Source organism: Sparus aurata, chromosome 19 (assembly GCF_900880675.1).
Source record: "Sparus aurata chromosome 19, fSpaAur1.1, whole genome shotgun sequence".
Lineage (NCBI taxonomy): Eukaryota > Metazoa > Chordata > Actinopteri > Spariformes > Sparidae > Sparus > Sparus aurata.
The window spans coordinates 12,336,776-12,357,869 of NC_044205.1; the positions used below are offsets into that span (position 1 = coordinate 12,336,776).

A 21,094-nucleotide genomic window follows, 5' to 3' on the forward strand; every position below is an offset into this window, starting at 1 on the left:
TTGAACTCTTCAGTCGTCTATATACAAACACAAATGACAGGATGAGTTATAAAAGTGCTTCATCTTAGATATCTTAGACTCTCTTTGTTGTCTCTTTTGAATAAATATCTTTGCACTCGAAGAAACACCAGCGAGGGAAAGAAGAATAATGTTTCCATGAAAAAGTGTCTGAAAACCACCCGACTGTACAGAGAGCTGGATTTGTTCTCTTACATCTGCCCACCAGGCACAAAGACGACATTTATATTAAGAGTGTTTTAGATTAAAATGTTCATCAGTCCTCGCTTTCTATGAAAACCAAATCTGTAGTACGTTTTGTTATTTTGTTTTCTTTGGTTTGTTGCTTTATATCAACAGTCATAAACTATTACAGATGTGAATTGTAAATAATTATAAGTTCAAGTGTCTTCTAGATGCTCTTGACTAGTTTTAAACAGTGATGGAATGAAACTAAATACATGAACTCAAGTACTTTACTTGAGTATTTCCATTTTTCTGCTACCTTATAGTTCCTCTCCACTACATTTTGGAGACAAATATTGTACTTTTTACTCCACTACATTGATTCTATACCTTTAGTTACTACTAACTTCACAGCTGCAGCAGAGCAAGTAGCAAAGTTTAAAAGAAATATCCAGATATGATAATTAAAATGCTGAATTTCATATTTAATAAGCCATATTATACAGTATATACAGTACTTACATGCAAATATATGCAATTCACTTTAATACCAAAATACATTTATTGTGTAAATTAAATGAGATAATTTCTAATATTCAGGCTTCTGCAACCAGCTGATGCCAGTGGCACTAATTTTTAGATACAGGCTATAGCGCATTAATTTAGAATGGTGAACATACAGTTTATATCAGGATTTAATAGATCTATTGAACTACTCAATGTAATCTTACATTATCTGAGCTGCAGGGTGTGGAGGTTTTTTAACTTCCCTTTATTTAACTGTAGGCAGTGAAGATGACATGTTCTTGTCGAGGCTCCAGTGTCTTTTCAGCATTAACTGACATAAAACATCTTGTAACAAATGAATCTATATTATGAATCCAAGACAAATACGATCTCAAGACAATACTCATTTTATCTTCACTTGAGCGTAGAGATCCTCTGGCCTGTCAGCAGTCTGTCTCCAGGTGTTTGCTGGCTCGGACACATTGACCTGTGCATACACTGTGTCCTGCTGCTGTCCACTGTCCTGCACTGAGTCAGAGGACGGTTCAGGTCTGCGCTTGGAGAAGAAGATCTCTCCATAGTGGATGTTTTCTGCTGCTATGCTGGATGGAAGTTGAGGAGCCAGCTCATCGTCTCTTTGACTCTGAAAACAAGAAATGTTGTCAGCTGGATACTAAAGTTTACTAAATGGTCTTTTGGATAAATTGGACTCACAGCGCTGGTAAAGGTCTTAATTTAAATCTTGTTTCTGACCACAGCACATCACTGGTAATGGTGTTAAATGACATAAATCTAAATACTGATTAACAATAAGCTTTGATGCTGTCGATTACACTGTGACCTTTAATATTATTGAAAGTAAAGTGATTATGATTATCTGGAGCAATCCTCACTAGTTGTTTTGGCGATGATGTTTTGCAGTAATCATTAATCTGGATGAAGGAGTTTGACTCTTGGGCCACTCTACTATTCAACCACAGCAGATAGACTCAATGTGTCAGTGTGTAGAGCAAGTAAATAAACTGATACAACATATTTCATTAATTCATTTTCATTGGCTCCATTAACCCCCGCGACCCCATGAAAAAGGGGGGATAAAGTGGTGACATCCCCGCGACCCTCATGGATAAGCGGTTGATGATGATAATGAGACATTTTCATTAGTCACATTTTACAATAAGGAGGAAACAATTATTTGGTTGATTCAAGAACTAATCTACAATAAAAAGACTAAAGACCAGCAAGAAATGGTTTGAACCAGCTCTTCTCCACTAGACTTTTGTTTTTAGCTACAGTGCTGTTAACAGATTAAACCAATTTCCATCAAACATAAATGGTCTACTGTGTCGGTTTTACCGTGTTGGAGGGTGATTGCTTCACATTATCCAACCAGTGTGTTGCTAACAGATTGTTTTGTCCCATTTGTTGTGTTTCTTAATATTTAACCCACTCAGTAACCTGTCAAAGATTGTCTACTTTCACATAGAAAACACAATCACTGTGAACGGAACAGTTCAGGACTGTACAATGAAGTTTAGTATTTACTCACCTGAGTCTGTTGTGGAGTTTGATGTTTCAACTGAAAACACCTGGAAGCAACAGAGAGCTGTCAGAATAATAAGGACTAAGGACCGAAGCAGACAGTTCTGGATGTGTATCAGTAGAATTAAAAGAAAAAGTTACGTTGAAATTAAGTCACAGAGCAACTTCTTTGTTTGTTGCCTTTTCTTAGAGTTTCAGAGTCGGTCACTTTAAACACTGCAAAACTGTAAACGAAAGGAATCTGTTTGTGCAGAAATGAACAAAACAGACACATCACATCTTCATCCATACCCTCACCATGAACAAAGGTTTGTGATACTCACCTAACACAGACTGCAAGGCAGATGATTAAGATGATTAAAGTGACAATAATCCCTCCAAGAGCTGGACCCAATACTCCAGAGTTCTCTGTTCACAAAAGAGAAGAGTACAGTAAAACTCAGTGTCTGAAAGAAAACCAAGGTTGAATGTTGACATGTAACAAGTTTGTTGTGTTATTTTACAGGGAACTAAAACAAAGGAGAGCAAGTTAGAGTAAATGAGCAGATTCAGTCCAGTTCTATATTTACCTGAACTATTAAAGTGAATCGGTGACGATGTCTGGTTACCGAGATCATTTGTGGCCACACAGTAATAATCTCCTCCATCTGTCACATTAACGCTGTAAAAGTGTCCTTCAGCTACATTCATCAGTCCATCTTTGCTGTTCCTGGACCAGGTGAAGCTGCTGACGGGAGGCTTGGCTCTGCTGGAGCAGGTCAGGTTCACCCAGCTACCTGCTGATGCACTGATGGACACTGAGGTGTCTTTAGGAGCATCTGAGGAAAATGTGACAGAGATGTGAGATATGAGAGTAACATCAGAGCCTGAATAAGATCCTTTATTTGTATCATGTGCTGACAGGATCCAATAACAAACTCTGGTTGTCTTACATGAAACACTGAGAGTCTTTGTCTCCTCTGCTGTCTTGACATGTTTTCCTTCATTCACAGGATATGTGGCAGAACAGCTGATGTTGTATCCATCATGTTGGTCTGACAGAGTGATGGTCTCCTGGATTTTAGTTGTAAAGGTTCCATCTGTGTTTTCCTCTGTTTTGTTGTGAGAGTCTTGTTGGAGATTCCAGGTGAGTTTAGGAGGGGAGTGTGGACAGGGAGTGAAAGCTGAGCAGGTTATAGTGACAGACGCCTTCTCCTTCAGATCACCTGAGATCTCAATTGTGGGGCGACGAGGAGAATCTGTGGGTTCAAATCACACACATATTTTAAAAAATTAAAGAAATCATGTTAAATTCAGTAATTTGTGTTTCTAAATGCCAAAACTGAAACAGAATCTTACAATCACACAATTTCCCCATAATGTGACAATTTAATGTCAAACTGTAATGACATGACAGAATTTAAATGTATTCAAATGTAACTGATTTCCCTTTTTATTCCGAACAATAACATTATAGACTGACTGAAAGAAACTAAACTCTCTTACCTTCAACTGTTATTTGAAGAGTATCACAAACAGCTGTTGCCTTGAATGAGTCAGTCTCAATCCTGAAGTAGTATCTGTTTGTGTAACTAGTGATTAAACTGGAAAATAAAGTGGTGCAGTTTTTCTCTCTCAGGTTTCCAGTTATCTTCATTGGATAGATGTTATTTGTCCCACTGCTGTTGAAAATCACATTGTTTGAAATGGAGGTACTACTTTTAATCCACACTCCAAAGATTTTGCTTTTACTGTCAAACCCTTTTCCTGGTTTAGGTCTAAAGTTACATGGGATTTGCAAACAAGATTCACTCAGTGCTTCCATCGTCTGTGTTGCAGTGATAAAGAGGGCTGAATTATCAGGACAAGCAGCCAAAGCTCCTGTAAACCAGAATCATGATAAACAAATGTTTAAGAAGATCTTTATTAAGACAAAATATACTTCAGCAGTAATATTTTACATAATGGCTGATTTCATTGTTCAGTCTGTTAATGGTCATTTCATCAGTTTACAAGAAGCAGATAACAATCTCCACTTAATCCCTCACAAGTCTGACCCCCGCTGGTGACCAAACCCAGAGACACAAACACTCCAATGATTCAAGTAATGTCTCCAAATAAAAGTGAGTGAACAAACAGCTCACCTGAGAGAAAGAAGAGGCTCAGCAACATGTTGGCTGTCACCAGATTCACACACAGGACTGACATGACACTCATCACCTGGATTTGAAAGAAAAAGGTACTTTTCAATATTTTAATCAAAACATATTTTAATCAAATCATTGTGTAGGAATGAATAATGAATTCAAGCTTTTTTCAGATCAACTATACAGATATATCTCTATAGTTGAATGGAAAAGGCTTGAATATAAATGAAAAGTTTTTGATATTATAAGTTTAAATATAAAAATCAGAAACATTTGACCTCACCAAACGATCCTGCAGCTTAAAAATAGAAGTTAGTTTTAAAATCATAAAATGTTGTGAATGTCAGCAGAACAGGAACAGATCCAGTAACAGACGTCCTCGCTCAGACTGTGTGATAGAAAAGTAAACAGACTTGTTGTTTCACACGACTAAAATACTGCAGAAATAAGAGAAGTCTTCATCCTTCCTGTTCACACACTGTGAGTGAGGAAGTCTTCAGCTCATCAGAGTGCAGATGAGACCAGGGTTTGACTCTTGGGCCACTCTACTATTCAACCACAGCAGATAGATTAAATGTGTCAGTGTGTAGAGCAAGTAAATAAACTGATCTCAGTTCAGTTTCACAGTTCGGAGGAATATCAAGAGGAAGATATTAATAAATATGAATAAGATGTTCATCTTGATAACAGGTGTGTATTCTGTTAGAATGTATTTGGTTTAACTTCAGGACAGAGAGTGTTGTCATTGTGCACATGTGCATAGTTACAGACTTCAACTGTTTACTGAATGTATCTGTAATCTAATTAGACCTTTGTTTCTGTAACTTTACTGGAATACAGTTACCTTTTCTGTGTATCCCAATTATGTAATCCTGTTACTCCCTGAGCCTCGGGAGCGTTCATAATGAATTATAATGCATTCATAATGTTTCATGACTAAAGTCATAGACACACATAATGAGTTTTGTTAAACTGTATCAAAATATAGATGTGACTTGTAATGAATTAGAAGTTCATGTCTCGTGGATGTTCTCGACTACTTTTAAACTAGAGACTGACTGATGGGTATTATATAATACATGATGACTACCTGTGCTCACCTATACACACCTCAACAGTCAGCTGTACAGAGGACTGATAGTCTGTGTTCACAGTTCTATGTGATTCATTTGCTAACTATTTTGACCAAATGAATCCAAGACCAAAACAATGGACTTTTTCCATATCTGAATGATCTCATGAAAAATCTGTTGCAACATATCACCTTTATAAATCTTCATAATTATTTGAATCCATTTTTTTTTTAATTTTGATTCCTTTTCATCTTACTATTGCCACAACTTTTGGTCCCCCAGGCCTGTTTGTGATTGTAGACTCAGGAGATACACAGAGGGTGTTGTTTACCCACTGTATGTCTGTCTGAATAAAGCTGATCATTAAAAATATGCTGAATTAGTGAGTTTCTGAGTTACAAGTTCAAATTCTCTGCTTTCAGAATAAAATCTGTATGAAATAATTCAAGTCATAAAAAGACAAAACACAACTTGTCAACATTTATTCTCACTAAGACTTAAAACAATGAGTTGTAACAAACCATCAAGTGTATGCAGCCGCTGTAATAGTTACACCCATTACAACCAGCCTTCACACACACACACACACACACACACACACACACACACACACACACAGACTTGAGACCAAGACACAACACTTTATGAAACACACTAAACGACTGTGAGAGATCAATATCAAGATTTTCACTAACAGATGATAGTCCATGTGTTTGTTGGCACAGACTCAGATTACCCACCTTTCTCATTACTGAACACTGAACAGTTTAGTCAGCTCGTGTTACAGGCGCCATCCAGTGGAGCTCAGAGGATGATGCACTGAAGGATAACAATCAGTGCTGTAAATAATATATTCACTTTTATTGGTTTAATGAAATTAATTCATTTCTAACGTTGAGGTGTCTGCAGGCAGCTGATGCAAATGCTCATTTCATATATACAGGCTATAGCACATTGATTTAGAATGGTGAACATACAGTTTACATCAGGATTTAATTGATACCCAGCAGCTAATCTGAATAAATCTTTCACCCAAACCATAATACAACATAAAGATTTAATCCCAGAAACATTAAAAATGAAATAGACTGTGATCTTGTACTACACTGGTGATGTGTTTGTATCTATTTAGAGCGTTGGAACTTTTTCTTGTACATATCTGACCTACAGATCATTCATCACCTGGTATCAGCTGCATGAGGTCAGCACATGAATACAAATTATGATGATGAGATAACCCACAAAACCATCTGAGCTGCAGGGTGTGGAGGTTTTTACTTTCCCTTTATTTAACTGTAGGCAGTGAAGACGACATGTTCTTGTCTAGGCTCCAGTGTCTTTTCTGCATTAACTGACATAAAACATCTTGCATACGTAACAAATGAATCTATGTTATGAATCCAAGAAAAATATGATCTCAAGACAATACTCATTTTTTCTTCACTTGAGCGTAGAGATCCTCTGGCCTGTCAGCAGTCTGTCTCGAGGTGTTTGCTGGCTCGGACACATTGACCTGTGCATACACTGTGTCCTGCTGCTGTCCACTGTCCTGCACTGAGTCAGAGGACGGTTCAGGTCTGCGCTTGGAGAAGTCGATCTCTTCATAGTGGATGTTTTCTGCTGCTATGCTGGACGGAAGTTGATGAGCCAGCTTGCTGTCTCTTTGAATCTGAAAAATGAATCAAACAAGAAATGTTGTCAGCTGGATACTAAAGTTTACTAAATGGTCTTTTGGATAAATTGGACTCACAGCGCTGGTAAAGGTCACAGTGATCTGATTACTGATTCAGGATAAAAATGTGTTTTGATGCTTCTGGATCGACTGGTACTTATTGCTCCACTTGATTCAAGAACCAGCCTACAATAAAAAGACTAAACACAAGAACAGGAGTGGTTTTCACCAGCTGTTTATAATTCTGTTACTACTTATAATTGTTTAAGTCCTTCTAAGTTCTTGGTTAAATGCTCACTGTCAGTAGTAAATATTTGACTTGGAGAATGTGTCAGTCCCTCTCAGCTGCTGCTCAGATTCTATGTACTGTTAAAGGAATGTTTTCACATAAAATAGAGGACACAATCACTGTGAACAGATGTGAGACAAACATTTCAGTCCTGTGCAATGAAGTTTCTTCACTCACCTCAGTTTGTTGAGTAGTCTGATGTTTAGTCTTAAACCACCTGGAAGACATAATGAACAATTCTACAGGTTTTAGGTCAAAAGGACGATAGGAGTGTATGGACTAATGGGATTATCTGAGGCGCATCAGTGGAAAATAAAAAAATCCAGATTAAATTCCACTCAGAACAGATTACTGGTGAGGTCACAGAAAAGCTTATAAAATACTTTTGTTCCCCTTGTTTTGTTTAGATTTTGAGAATCAGTCACTTTAATCACATCTTTATCCATGTCTTCACCATAAATGAAGGTTTGTGATACTCACCAAACACAGACTGCAAGGCAGATGAGGATGACGACCATGATCCCTCCAAGAGCTGAATCCCAGACTACAGAGTTCTCTGTTCAACAAAAAGGAAATACGTCAAACTATGGTGACTAATAAAAACAAGTTTGGATGTAAACATGTAACAATATTGATGTAGTCATTATTTGGATAGAATCATTTCATACACTTGCATTTAAAAGAGCTTTACAGGGAACTGAAACAAAGGAGAGCAGGTCAGATTAAATGAGCAGATTCAGTCCAGTTCTACATTTACCTGAACTGTTCAAATGGATCTGTGACGACATCTGGTTACCAAGATCAGATCTGGTTGTGTTACATGAAACACTGAGAGTCTTTGTCTCCTCTGCTGTCTTGACATGTTTTCCTTCATTCACAGGATATGTGGCAGAACAGCTGATGTTGTATCCATCATGTTGGTCTGACAGAGTGATGGTCTCCTGGATTTTAGTTGTAAAGGTTCCATCTGTGTTTTCCTCTATTTTGTTGTGAGAGTCTTGTTGGAGATTCCAGGTGAGTTTAGGAGGGGAGTGTGGACAGGGAGTGAAAGCTGAGCAGGTTATAGTGACAGACTCCTTCTCCTTCAGATCACCTGAGATCTCAATTGCGGGGTGACGAGGAGAATCTGTGGGTTCAAATCAAACACATATTTTAAAAAATCAAAGAAATCATGTTAAATTCAGTAATTTGGGTTTTTAAATGCCAAAACTGAAACAGAACAGAATTTCCCCATGATGTGACCATTTAATGTCAAACTGTAATGATAAAAATGAAATGTATTCAAATGTAACTGATTTCCTTTTTATTCTGAACAATAACATTATAGACTGACTGAAAGAAACTAAACTCTCTTACCTTTAACTTTTATTTGAAGAGGATCACAAGAAGCTGTTGCCTTGGATGAGTCAGTCTCAATCCTGAAGTAGTATCTGTTTGTGTAACTAGTGATTAAACTGGAAAATAAAGTGGTGCAGTTTTTCTCTCTCAGGTTTCCAGTTATCTTCATTGGATAGATGTTATTTGTCTTACTGCTGTTGTAAATCACATTGTTTGGATATTTTTTAAATTTGGGGTCACCCTTAATCCACACTCCAAAGATTTCTCTGCTGCTGTCAAACTCTTGTTCTGGTTCATGTCTAAAGCTACATGGAATTTGCAAACAAGATCCACTCAGTGCTTCCATCTTCTTTGGTGCAGTAATGAAGAGGTCTGTTTTGTAAGTACAATCAGCCAAAGCACCTGTAAAGCAGACTCACGATTAACAAAATGTGGAAGATAAAAAGATGATAAACCAAGCAACAGTATGATGAATGCTGTCTAAACTGTAAATAATCAATGTCTCCAAATAAAAGTGAGTGAACAAACAGCTCACCTGAGAGAAAGAAGAGGCTCAGCAACATGTTGGCTGTCACCAGATTCACACACAGGACTGACATGACACTCATCATCTGGATCTGAAAGAAAAAAAAACAATCAAAATGTACCATTGTGAGTTAGATTGATATCATAGATGTAATAAAATGTCACTGAAGCAACTTCTAATTTTTGGAACCAACAAATAAAATTTGTCATGTATTATCTTTAAAAGCAGGAATATCTAAACATTTGAAAAAATAAAAATCAGTAACATTTGACCTTACCAAATCAACTTGCAGCTCAAACGGAGAAATAATTGTCTTTTAAAAATCTGATAATTTGTGTCAGCAGAGCTCCAACAGACCCAGTAACAGACATCCCGACGAAGACGTTGTAGTATAAAAGCAAACAGACTTCTGGTTTCACACGACTAAAAAACTGCAGAAATAAGAGAAGTCGTTCCTGTTCACACACTGAGTGAGGAAGTCTTCAGCTAATCAGAATTCAACACATACCAGGAAAATAACTTTTTCACACTGGCTCAGAAAAGGTGGAGGAACATTTATTCAGAGTAACAGCAGGAACAAGAACACGACAGTTTGACGAAGACTGAACTAATGATTGGACTTAATCCAAACTAAAGTAACAAGGGGAAGAGGTGCAGGTGGAGAGAGGTGGAGAAACACAGGTGAGAGGAATGAGTGGAGGAAGCAAGAGAGCAGGAAGGAGCTGATGGGCTGAGAACAACACTGGGAACAGGACAGGACTAATAAAGCTGATGCAGGGCAGGTGTGGAGGAAATATCAGGCTGAGGAGGAGCACAGGAACACAGGAGGAAACACTACAAAGATTAAAAGACAAAAACCCAATAAAACTCAAATAAAAGGAGACAGAAACCACAGTACCATGACAACTTCATGTACTGATCACATGTAGTCATGATTTAGGTGATCAGTAGATATCAGATGTAGACAGAGACACATAACATAGGGACAAAGGAGGACGTGAGACCATCAGGACAGACAGACAGTGTTTCATCTCTCTATAAAAGCAAGAAATCTCTGTCTGTGTGTGTGTGTGTGTGTGTGTGTGTGTGTGTTCCTCAAATATCTCTGCGGATCAGGATCAGACTGACCTGAGACTTTCAACATGGCTGCTGCGTGGTTCAGTGGTGTGCAACTAAGCATTTGCTTGGACTGCAATGATAATGTGAATAAATTATTTCATAAATGCTTTACAAATTCTGCAAGCATTGTCCACCGGAGCCACCACAGTCACGTGCGCACCAGAGCCAACCACTGCAGAGCTCAAGCCCACGACATACCTTAAAAAACAAGCGGATTTATACCTGCAGCGGCACGAGCTGGACCGGGATTTTGCCGGCGGTTCGGTTCCGTTCTGTGCATCTAAACTGACTGTTGTGGATTAATGAGATTAAACAAGTCCAAGTCTGTTCGGGTCTGAGGAGATCCAGAGACGCGCGGACAACAAAGTGGTATCGGAATCTGTGGATGTTCGTGTACACGACCCACCGCCCGAGTTGACGGAGCGGACGCACTGGCATGTCCAAAACCGGATTTAGGGTAAATAATGTCCAACACGCTTTTTCGCGAACATTGCCGCTACGTTTGCTTTATGTCTGGTGCAGGAAGAAACAGTAAAAATGCGCTTTTGTCACAAGCGGATTTATACCTGCAGCAGCGTGAGCTGGACCGGGATTTTGCCGGCGGTTCGGTCCCATTCTGTTCTGTTCTGTTCATCTAAACTGACTGTTGTGGGTTGTAATGAGATTAAACAAGTCCAGACTGAGTCTGTTCGGGTCTGAGGAGATCCGGAGACGCGCGGTCAACAAAGTGGGATCGGAATCTGTGGATGTTAGTGTGTAGCTAGCTGTTAGCCGCTAACCGACCCACACGGCCCACCTCCCGAGTTGACGGAGCGGATGCACTGGCACGTCCAAAACTGGATTTAGGGTAAATAATGTCCAACACGCTTTTTCGCGAATATTGCCGTTACGTTTGCTTTATGTCTGGTGCAAGAAGAAACAGTAAAAATGTGCTTTTGTCACGAAAGTGTCCAAGCAGCAAGTTTGGTTGTTGAGGAACAGGAAGATGTGGGAGGGACATTGGCGGATGATTGACAGCAGCAGTGATGTGTTGGAGACGGCGACAGAGATAGCGAGTTTTGAGAGTTGAGAGATTTGTGGCATATAGCATGTTTGGAGTGTATAGTTAGTGTGTTATGTAGTATTTGGTGTGGTGTGTTTAGTGAGTAGTGGAGTCGTGTTGTGAGGCAAACCAAGGAGGAGACGGCTGAATGTGGAACAGGCAGGAATGAGCTGAGGAGCCTGAGGCATTGCCTGCATTTACATGTAGCCTAAATAATTACACATAACTTTGTAAATTTCAAAAACTTATGCACCTATTTAGTAAACAACAATTTATATTTGCATTATAACTAATGCGATTGGTTCATTAAACATATTTGTGGTTTTCAAAGTAAAAAAACTAACTTTTTCTTCTCTGATTTTATGTTATTTTGTGATTTTAGGTCCATAGTGTTGATATAGTACCTTAAAATGAAAAAATAACTGTACAGTCACACATGTGAGGTTGTGCTAAAAATAATTACACCAAGTAAGGCAAGGTAAATAGTTTTTAAGGTGAAACATAATGGTATAATCAAAAGTAGTCAAAAACAGCCAATTATATCCCTGACGTCCCACCTTCAAACACAGCCTCATTTGGCCATCCATGAAAAAGCTACTTAACCTCCCACTTTTCTATAGGAATACATGCTTCCTACGGGCAATGCACTAGTAAGACAAATACAGAGGAGTCGCACTGGAGGAGAAAGAATACCACTTTACACAAAGGTAGAAAAATATTAGTGGTTACTGAGGAACAGGTAAGGAAGGAATCAGGAACGACTTGATGGTTAATGAATCATTAATGAATAGTTCTTGAATAAATTTGACTCCAGGACTATACAGCACATACTGCTGAGGATTAGAAAGGATGGAAAGCAGACAGTGAGTTGCACAACTAGTAATTAATAAGTCGTTGCTAGTTTGATCCACTCTGCAGCTGGTTCATAGTTTATCAGGAACAATTCTTGAAAAAAGTGGTCGGTATGTCGATTCAGAGATATCTAATCATTACCTAATAATTCATTAATGTTGTTTCTTCTAGTCTGTTCTTCAGTAACTTCTTGTTTTCCACGAGGGAGGCAACAATACCAAAGACTGACTTTATCACGATATTGAAAAAAACAAAGCCAAAGTCGACTTGAACAACGTCCTTTAATAATACATTTGATGTGTACAGCATTTATTATTTGTATACAATTTGATTTTAGTTTTTAATTTTAGGAGGTACACAGGATGGTGGTGGTGGCATGACTGCTGATTGCTACCAAGTGAGAAATGAAGACTGTGTTTGAATATCTGTAAGCTACAAACCACTTGATAGTTTTAATTAGAAGTCGGGACATTTTCCAGCTGTGATCATGGCGACAGAATTGTGTAAGACAAAACATGATCTCATGATTGGTCGTAACCCTGACAGCTGTAGCTGGAAAAGATCTATGAATTTCCCTGTCAACTGTTGATTGTTGATTATCACAGAAGATGAGAGGTTTTAAATTGGACCTTCACACAGAGCTGCTTCTCATACAGCTCACATCTCACCAGCTGGGACTGTTAGATTAAATACTGCAGTGATAAGGTATTTTAATGGAAACTGAGTCACAGGAGGTAAAGATTTGTTAGCAAAGAGTAACTGAAGGAAATTGTCCCAGTCAAAGAATAAATAGTCAATACATTACCTTTGGCCTCCTGCAGGTTCACCTCACGCCGTCTGACTGAGCTCTGACCGTCTGTCCAACAGGAACGGACACTGAGGGGGGAAAAGGTCGTCAGGGCGGGGGACAGTCACCACTGTAGTCCGTCAGCAGGAGGCGCTCAGGTCCCGTCAGACAGCTCCTGCAGTGGTCCAGCAGCCTGCCCACGATCCTCTCTGACCTTCCCCCCAAACCAGCCACCAGACCCGTTGCGTTCTGTAGATCAGGTCCAGTAAAGGTGATCATATCTCCCAGAGTTAAAATCCCTGCTCTGCTGAAAGCCTCTGTGACTGCTGCTCCCGCCCAGCAGGGGGCGCTCAGGCATCCTTCGTGGACCAGCAGCTCCTCCAGCAGCCAGCCGAGTCATGTTGAGCTCTCTGTTTCAGCAGCAACCTCCACATGGTGAAGAGTCCTTGATAAAAACCAGGCAGGGTGTGAAACCTCACATTTTTAAAATCCATTAAGAACACAGAGTCTTGTAGTCCCAGACCACCGACACGCTGCAGGACCAGCTGAGCCAGAGGCCTCCACACCAGGTCCTTCGGTCCATACAGTAGCCTCTGAATGAACTGGAGCCTGAAAGCAGCACCCCTGCTGGCCAGGTGCACCATTCCCTGTCCTCCCTCCTCTTTAGGAAGGAACAGGAGAGCCTGTGGAATTAGTGTCCGTCCTCTGAATGACACTCAGCAAGAGCCACCTCCACCTCTTCAGTCTGCCCTGTAGGACTCCAGGACCCCGTCACAGTTCTTCCTTAAAAACAGTTCATCTACTAAAAACACTCCCAGATACTTTATCCCACCCGTCTTCCAACACAACCCTCCCGGTAAAACCAACTCACTCAGAGAGTTTTTTTCACTGACACAGCTTCACTTTTTTCCCAATTCACTTTAGCTGAAGACAGTCTGTTAAAAAGCCCCACATTCTCCTCTGAAACACATATGTCCGTCTGTGTATTTAAAACCACCACCACATCATCAGCATATGCCGACAGCTTTATGGCTGCAGGACATCCAGGGAAAACCACTCCTGTTAACTCTTGTCTGAGTTTGTGCAGCAGGGGTTCGATTGCCAGAGAATATAACATCCCTGACAGTGAGCACCCCTGCCGCACCCCTCTCTGGACTGCAAAAGGTGCAGCCAGACCACCGTTTATTTTCAGTATGCTCGCAACCTCACGGTACAGTACCTGGATCCTAGCTATAAAACCTGGGCTGAACCTGAATGCATCGAGCGTTCGCCACAGGTATTTGAGTTCAACCCGGTCAAAAGCCTTCTCCTGGTCTATGGAAATAAGACCAGTATCTACAGCCAATGAGCCGGGGACTTCCAAAACATGCTGAATTAAAGTGACGTCACTTATCAGCCTGCTGGGCACACAGTAAGTCTGGTCCACATGGATGACCTCAGCCATCACCTCCCTGAGCCTCAACGCCAGCGCCTTGGACAGGATCTTGTAGTCCCCACACAGCAGAGAGACCGGCCTCCAGTTCTTTAGTTCCTGTAAGTCACCTTTTTTTGGGAGCAGTGTAACAATCGCTCTCCTGCAGCTCAAAGGTAAAAGTCCACCCTGAAAGCTGTCCTGGAACACCTCCAACATGTCCTGTTCTAATAACAGCCTAATAACATCTGTACCTCAGTCTCCAGGTCCTGAAAGGATCTGGTAATGTGCTTGGTGACATGCGGGTATACTGTTTACAAAATTGCTGAATCCGGGTTTTCCACCACTACTGCACTGAGGAGAATGAGGATTTCTTTTCTCCAGATGATTCCTGTCTAACTCATAATCCTCAGTGCAGTTAAAATCACCACCCAAGAATAAATAATCATCAGCACAGTCATGAACAACATCACATAGAACATTTAAAAAGTACTTAAAACCGGATCATAAACACAGAGAGCGTTTATAGAGAGCATTCACCCTTAAAATGTGCCCAAACATGATGTCCAGCACCTCCACAGAGCGAGGACTAAAGGTTCTGGAGAAGAGGATTCCCACCCAGCACTGTTGGACCTTTTGTGGCTGAGGAAGACCTCCCCTGGCCACTCCCTCCTCCACTCCCCCTCAATGACAGAGTCACTGTGGGTTTCCTGGATAAACACCACATCCAGGTTTTTTAACTCGAACAGTTTAAAAACAGAAGCTCTCTTTGCCTCACTACTTGCCCCATTAATGTTAATGGACCCGATATTAATATCATCATCATCATCATCATCATCATCATCAACACCATCCTCACCAGTTACCTTTACAGATAGCTTTGGCTGTGGTCACCAGTTTCTTTAGCCTGTACACCTCCAGTATATTAAAAGCATCTTGTCTTCTGAACTGAGCCACAGATCTAATAAAACCAGTGAGATCAGAGAAAAAGTGCTGCAGCCGAACAAACCTCCGACCTTTAGTTTGTGCTAGAAACAGTTTTATATATTCTACAGAGCAGGAAGCAATTTGCACTGCCTGAGAGGCAGTCAGCTCTTCCTCCTCCTCCTCCTCATCATCATCAGAGGCAGGTTGTAGCACCCTCTTTGTTTTAGCCCCATTCTGCGTCTTTTTACCACCTTATTTTTTTGTTTATTCATTTTTAATGTGAGACCTGTGTCATCACAGATGTCCTCCATCAACACGTCATTTAACGGACTGTCACCATCACTGCACACTTTCTTCCCTTTTTCTTCCATTTGCGTCTTCATCACTGAATTATCACTCGTTCCTTTTACAGTCTCACCCTCCTTTGTTTTTTCCTGCATGTTTAAACCATCTTGCCCTGTTTTCTCTGCATCCTGCGTTGCAACAGGTGAGCATGACTCAACTGGATGCTCCTCCTCAGTTTGATCCGCCACCACCCCCACCGCCGGCTGATTCAAACCCGAACCTTCAACATTACAGGTCAGAGTCAGATTCAGGTGAGAATTTGCGTCTTTTGGGAGCATGTAAATACATCTTCTGTGCCAGACAAAGCCTGACTGGCAAACTCACAAAAACACCCCAGAAAACCCCAAAGCACCACCGACACTTAACAACAAACTACACTAAACAATACATTAAAGAAAGGAAGACAGAAAAAATATTAGAAAAGATAGAAAAACTCAATCCAACTGTTCTCACACCGCTCAGCACACTCCATTCACTCAGAGATAGAGAGAGAGAGAGAGAGAGAGAGAGAGAGGTGTTGTTCTCTGCAGTGAGTTTAATGCAGCTCAAAGAGAAATGCCAGCAGCACCTTGAGCTTGTCTTGGTAAATCATAGTCTGTTATAAAGTGAGATTAGCTCTCCTTAATGAGATGAAGACACCTGACTGTTGACAGAATAATGTAGCTGTCCTCATCTAGCAGCTTACCTTCACTGGTTTGTTGCAGCATCTTGATCTGAAGCAGCTGAAAGAAAAGAAGAATAAATAAATAATAAATAAACATGAATACAAGCAGGGGCGGAGCTATGGGTGGGCCTGGATGTGCACAGGTCCACCAGATTGACAGATTGCCCACCCAGTGAGATTCATGAAATAAAAAGAAAAAAGTTAAATTAATTAAAGGTGGAACATGGAATATGAGCTGAATGCCGCCATCTAGTGTCTCAAGATCGTAGTCGCAACAACAAAAAGGTAATTCCAGCGGTCGGGTTGCCAGGTTTGGACAGGGCAGGAGGATTGAGCCGCCTCCGTTTCCTCCGTTTACTGGGTGTGGAGGTCGATGGGTCACGATCAGTATTCTCATATCTAGGATCAACGTGATATAATGAAAATAAGTATAGCAAAGGAGTTTGACCGACAGGTAACGTTAGCTAAGTTAGCAGGCGAGTTAGCTTACCGATCCAGGAGAAAGTTCGCCATTTCCGCGTGTGTTTTGATGCCGTGGAAATCCTTTACCTGAGTCCATCGAGCGTATGCTTCACCGATATTTACTCTGGTTTTTGCTCTTCTCCGGTCACTCAGCTGCTGGGACAGATAACGCACTGTTCGCTGGGGCTCTGAAGAGCTTGCAGACTCCGCCATTTTACCCAGTGTCAGCCTAGCTGTGCCGAGCTTTGCCGAGCATTGCCGAGGTTGTGAAATTGGCAACCCGCAATGCCGGCCGCTATTTGGCTGGTACGATGTTAACAGGAAGTCATTGTCGAACCCGTCAAAATGTCTTAAATTATTTATTTCAGACTAAATATAATTTTTCAAGGAAACGCATTACTTTTAATCTGCGCCCCTCTAAACGCCCGTGGATGTATTATTTTTGAAAAAATGTAGCTTTTAATAAGCATATTACATATTCAACCTTTAATCAATGGAAAAGCACAGATAGCTAACTGGGATGTGGCTGTCTCTCGTGAGTGCAAGCTGCCTTCAAAGTTTCACACTTCTGTTGTCACCACAACATTGGGGAAAACATCGGCTATCAAAAGCAACAATGATTTAAAAGCTCTGTGGAAGTGTGTTCTGGAAAACTTCCCCACACTGATGGAAATACTGGACAGCTGCCCTACAGACATTTTCCCCAATGTGAACAGTCTGTTGAGGGCCATCATAACGCTTCCTTTGACCTCCTGCAGTGTCCAGAGACTTTTCTCCGCAACAAACAGGATCCAGACGCTCCTGAGGTCATCCATGCTGACTGGACGCCTCAATAACTTGACACTTTTGTCATTTGGAAAGGAAATGACTGACAGTTCAGATTATGATGACATAATCAATGCGTTTAACTCAAAGCCCAGAAGACTCCACCTTGTGTAAAACCTGCCGGTAGGACAGTGTTGTTTGTTTTATTTTATTTTTTTTATAATAAATGTATTCTGGCCCGCCGAGGCATGTTGTGATTGTAGTTGTGTACATATTCAATTTGTCAGACATTTAAATACCTGTGCGCTGATTGTGCGCACTGAACTGTCCAAGGTGCTTAACCCGGAGCGGCGCATGCTCTCTGTCTCGTACAGTAGTGTGAAGTTTTGTGCTATTAACAGAGTGAACAGAGAAAATCATGTCTCTTGTCTCGCTGAATAGCAGCAAAACAATAAAGCTTCATCAAATAGCCTACATAAACTCGATCTCTCTCGTTCTCTCCCTCTTTTTCCCCTTTGGGTCTTAACAGTGAAATTTAACAGAACAGAGGTCCAGTTGTGGAGTAGCGGTCTCTACTGCATATCCACTCATAGGTATATTATTTGTACCATAGGCTAATTTTCAGTGGCTCGGCAGATTTTATTATAGCCTATCATAAATCGTTTACATACATCTCATATCAGCTTTAAAAATAATCAGGCCCATCCTGATTTTTCCAGGCCTACCCATTAGCTATGTTCTGGCTCCGCCACTGAATACAAGTGAAACATTTTAAAGAGAACAATAAGTCTGTAGCTGGAAATGATCACATCATAAAAAAGTTGGTCTCACCACTTAAAGATGACGATTGCACTGTAGAGCATGATGACTCCCAGGATCTTCACTGTAACGTAGACAGAAAGCCCAAACTCTGTAACAAGACAGCACGGTCAGCTTCTCCTTAATGGAAAATGTTACGACTCTGAAACATCCTGAACTTTAATTCCTTCTGTTAACCTCAAATGTAAACTTGTACATCATGAAACACGACCTTCAGCACTTCATTAACCAAAATAAAATGTCTTACATGAAACACTGAGAGTCGAAGTGACTCAGCTGAAATGATTTCAGAGCATCTTTCCATGACTGAGTTCTCACAAAGCTGAATTTCATTCACGGAACAAACTTTATTCAACAACAAATGCTCTCCAGCCACCACGAGATGCTGAGCAGCTTAACATTTACCTGAACCATTCAAACGGATCTGTGATGACGTCTGGTTGCCGAGATCATTTGTGGCCACACAGTAATAATCTCCATCTGTCACATTAACGCTGTAAAAGTGTCCTTCAGCTACATTCACTGGTCCATCTTTGCTGTTCCTGAACCAGGTGAAGCTGCTGACGGGAGGCTTGGCTCTGCTGGAGCAGGTCAGGTTCACCCAGCTACCTGCTGATGCACTGATGGACACTGAGGTGTCTTTAGGAGCATCTGAGGAAAATGTGACAGGGATGTGAGATATGAGAGTAACATCAGAGCCTGAATAAGATCCTTTATTTGTATCATGTGCTGACAGGATCCAATAACAAACTCTGGTTGTCTTACATGAAACACTGAGAGTCTTTGTCTCCTCTGCTGTCTTGACATGTTTTCCTTCATTCACAGGATATGTGGCAGAACAGCTGATGTTGTATCCATCATGTTGGTCTGACAGAGTGATGGTCTCCTGGATTTTAGTTGTAAAGGTTCCATCTGTATTTTCCTCTATTTTGTTGTGAGAGTCTTGTTGGAGATTCCAGGTGAGTTTAGGAGGGGAGTGTGGGCAGGGAGTGAAAGCTGAGCAGGTTATAGTGACAGACTCCTTCTCCTTCAGATCACCTGAGATCTCAATTGTGGGGCGACGAGGAGAATCTGTGGGTTCAAATCACACACAAATTTTACATTGAAAAATTCAGTACAGTTCAATTTGTACCATAGGTTCAAATTTGAGCCTTTTACATTAAATTCAGTCAGCTTCATCATCAGACATTAAAGTTATTGTTGATATTTATACCTTGTTGTAGAATTTATCCTATAATAATTTCACCACATGAGTTTTTTCTAAACATGTCTTCACATATAAGGGCGATTAATAGCAATGAAAAAATCCCAGTCAGGTTAAGATTCATGGCTTTTTAAGCCTTCAGCTGTGACAACATTATGAACTGACGGATACAAACTAAACTCTCTTACCATCAACTGTTATTTGAAGAGGATCACAAACAGCTGTTGCCTTGGATGAGTCGGCCTCAATCCTGAAGTAGTATCTGTTTGTGTAACTAGTGATTAAACTGGAAAATAAAGTGGTGCAGTTTTTCTCTCTCAGGTTTCCAGTTATCTTCATTGGATAGATGTTATTTGTCTTACTGCTGTTGTAAATCACATTGTTTGGATAGCCTTTAAATTTGGGGTAATCTTAATCCACACTCCAAAGATTTCTCTGTTGCTGTCAAACTCTTGTCCTGATTTAGCTCTAAAGTTACATGGGATTTGCAAACAAGATCCACTCAGTGTTTCCATCTTCTTTGGTGCAGTAATGAAGAGGGCTGAATCATCAGGACAAACAGCCAAAGCACCTGTAAAGCAGACTCACGATTAACAAAATGTGGAAGATAAATACATGATAAACCAAACAACAGTATGATGAATGCTGTCTAAACTGTGAATAATCAATGTCTCCACATAAAAGTGAGTGAAAAAACAGCTCACCTGAGAGAAAGAAGAGGCTCAGCAACATGTTGGCTGTCACCAGATTCACACACAGGACTGACAGGACACTCATCACCTGGATTTGAAAGAAGAAAACAATCAAAATGTACCATTGTGAGTTAGATTGATATCATAGATGTAATAAAATGTCACTGAAGCAACTTCTAATTTGTGTAGTCAACAAATAAAATGTGTCATGCTTTATCTTTAAAAGCAGGATTATCTAAACATTTGAAAATATAAAAAGCAGTAACATTTGACCTTACCAAATCAACTTGCAGCTCAAACAGAGAAATAATTGTGTTTTAAAAATCTGATAATTTGTGTCAGCAGAGCTCCAACAGACCCAGTAACAGACGTCCCGACGAAGACGTATAAAAGCAAACAGACTTCTGGTTTCACACGACTAAAAAACTGCAGAAATAAGAGAAGTCTTCATCCTTCCTGTTCACATTTTGTGAGTGAGGAAGTCTTCAGCTCATCAGAATGCAGATGACTTATTCTTACATATGGGTTACTGGTTACTGAAACTTACTGGAGCCTGTATGTCTTAACTTCTACTTTAGCACACATTTTATGACTAAAAATGACATTAAGCATATTTCAACAAATACTAAAAAATGTTCACACGGGGTCAGAAAAGGTGGAGCAAATGAAGGCGCCGACAAGCAGGCAGATCAGTGGATGAACATTTATTCAAAGTAACAGCAGGAACAAGAACACGACAGTTTGACAAA

The 21,094-nt window shown here is 40.4% G+C and overlaps 1 protein-coding gene across 1 annotated transcript; it reads right to left on the reverse strand.

The window, feature by feature from the left end:
• Nucleotides 1–827: 827 nt before the first annotated feature.
• LOC115570312 (sialic acid-binding Ig-like lectin 7) lies at nucleotides 828–20,632 on the reverse strand. The gene is given in 9 exon segments (XM_030398803.1): nucleotides 828–1,333; nucleotides 2,240–2,279; nucleotides 2,556–2,640; nucleotides 18,855–19,100; nucleotides 19,215–19,520; nucleotides 19,842–20,063; nucleotides 20,066–20,224; nucleotides 20,358–20,433; nucleotides 20,624–20,632. Coding segments are annotated over 8 exon segments (1,371 nt in total). The 5' UTR covers nucleotides 20,431–20,433; nucleotides 20,624–20,632; the 3' UTR covers nucleotides 828–1,093.
• Between the last annotated feature and the right edge of the window lie 462 nt (nucleotides 20,633–21,094).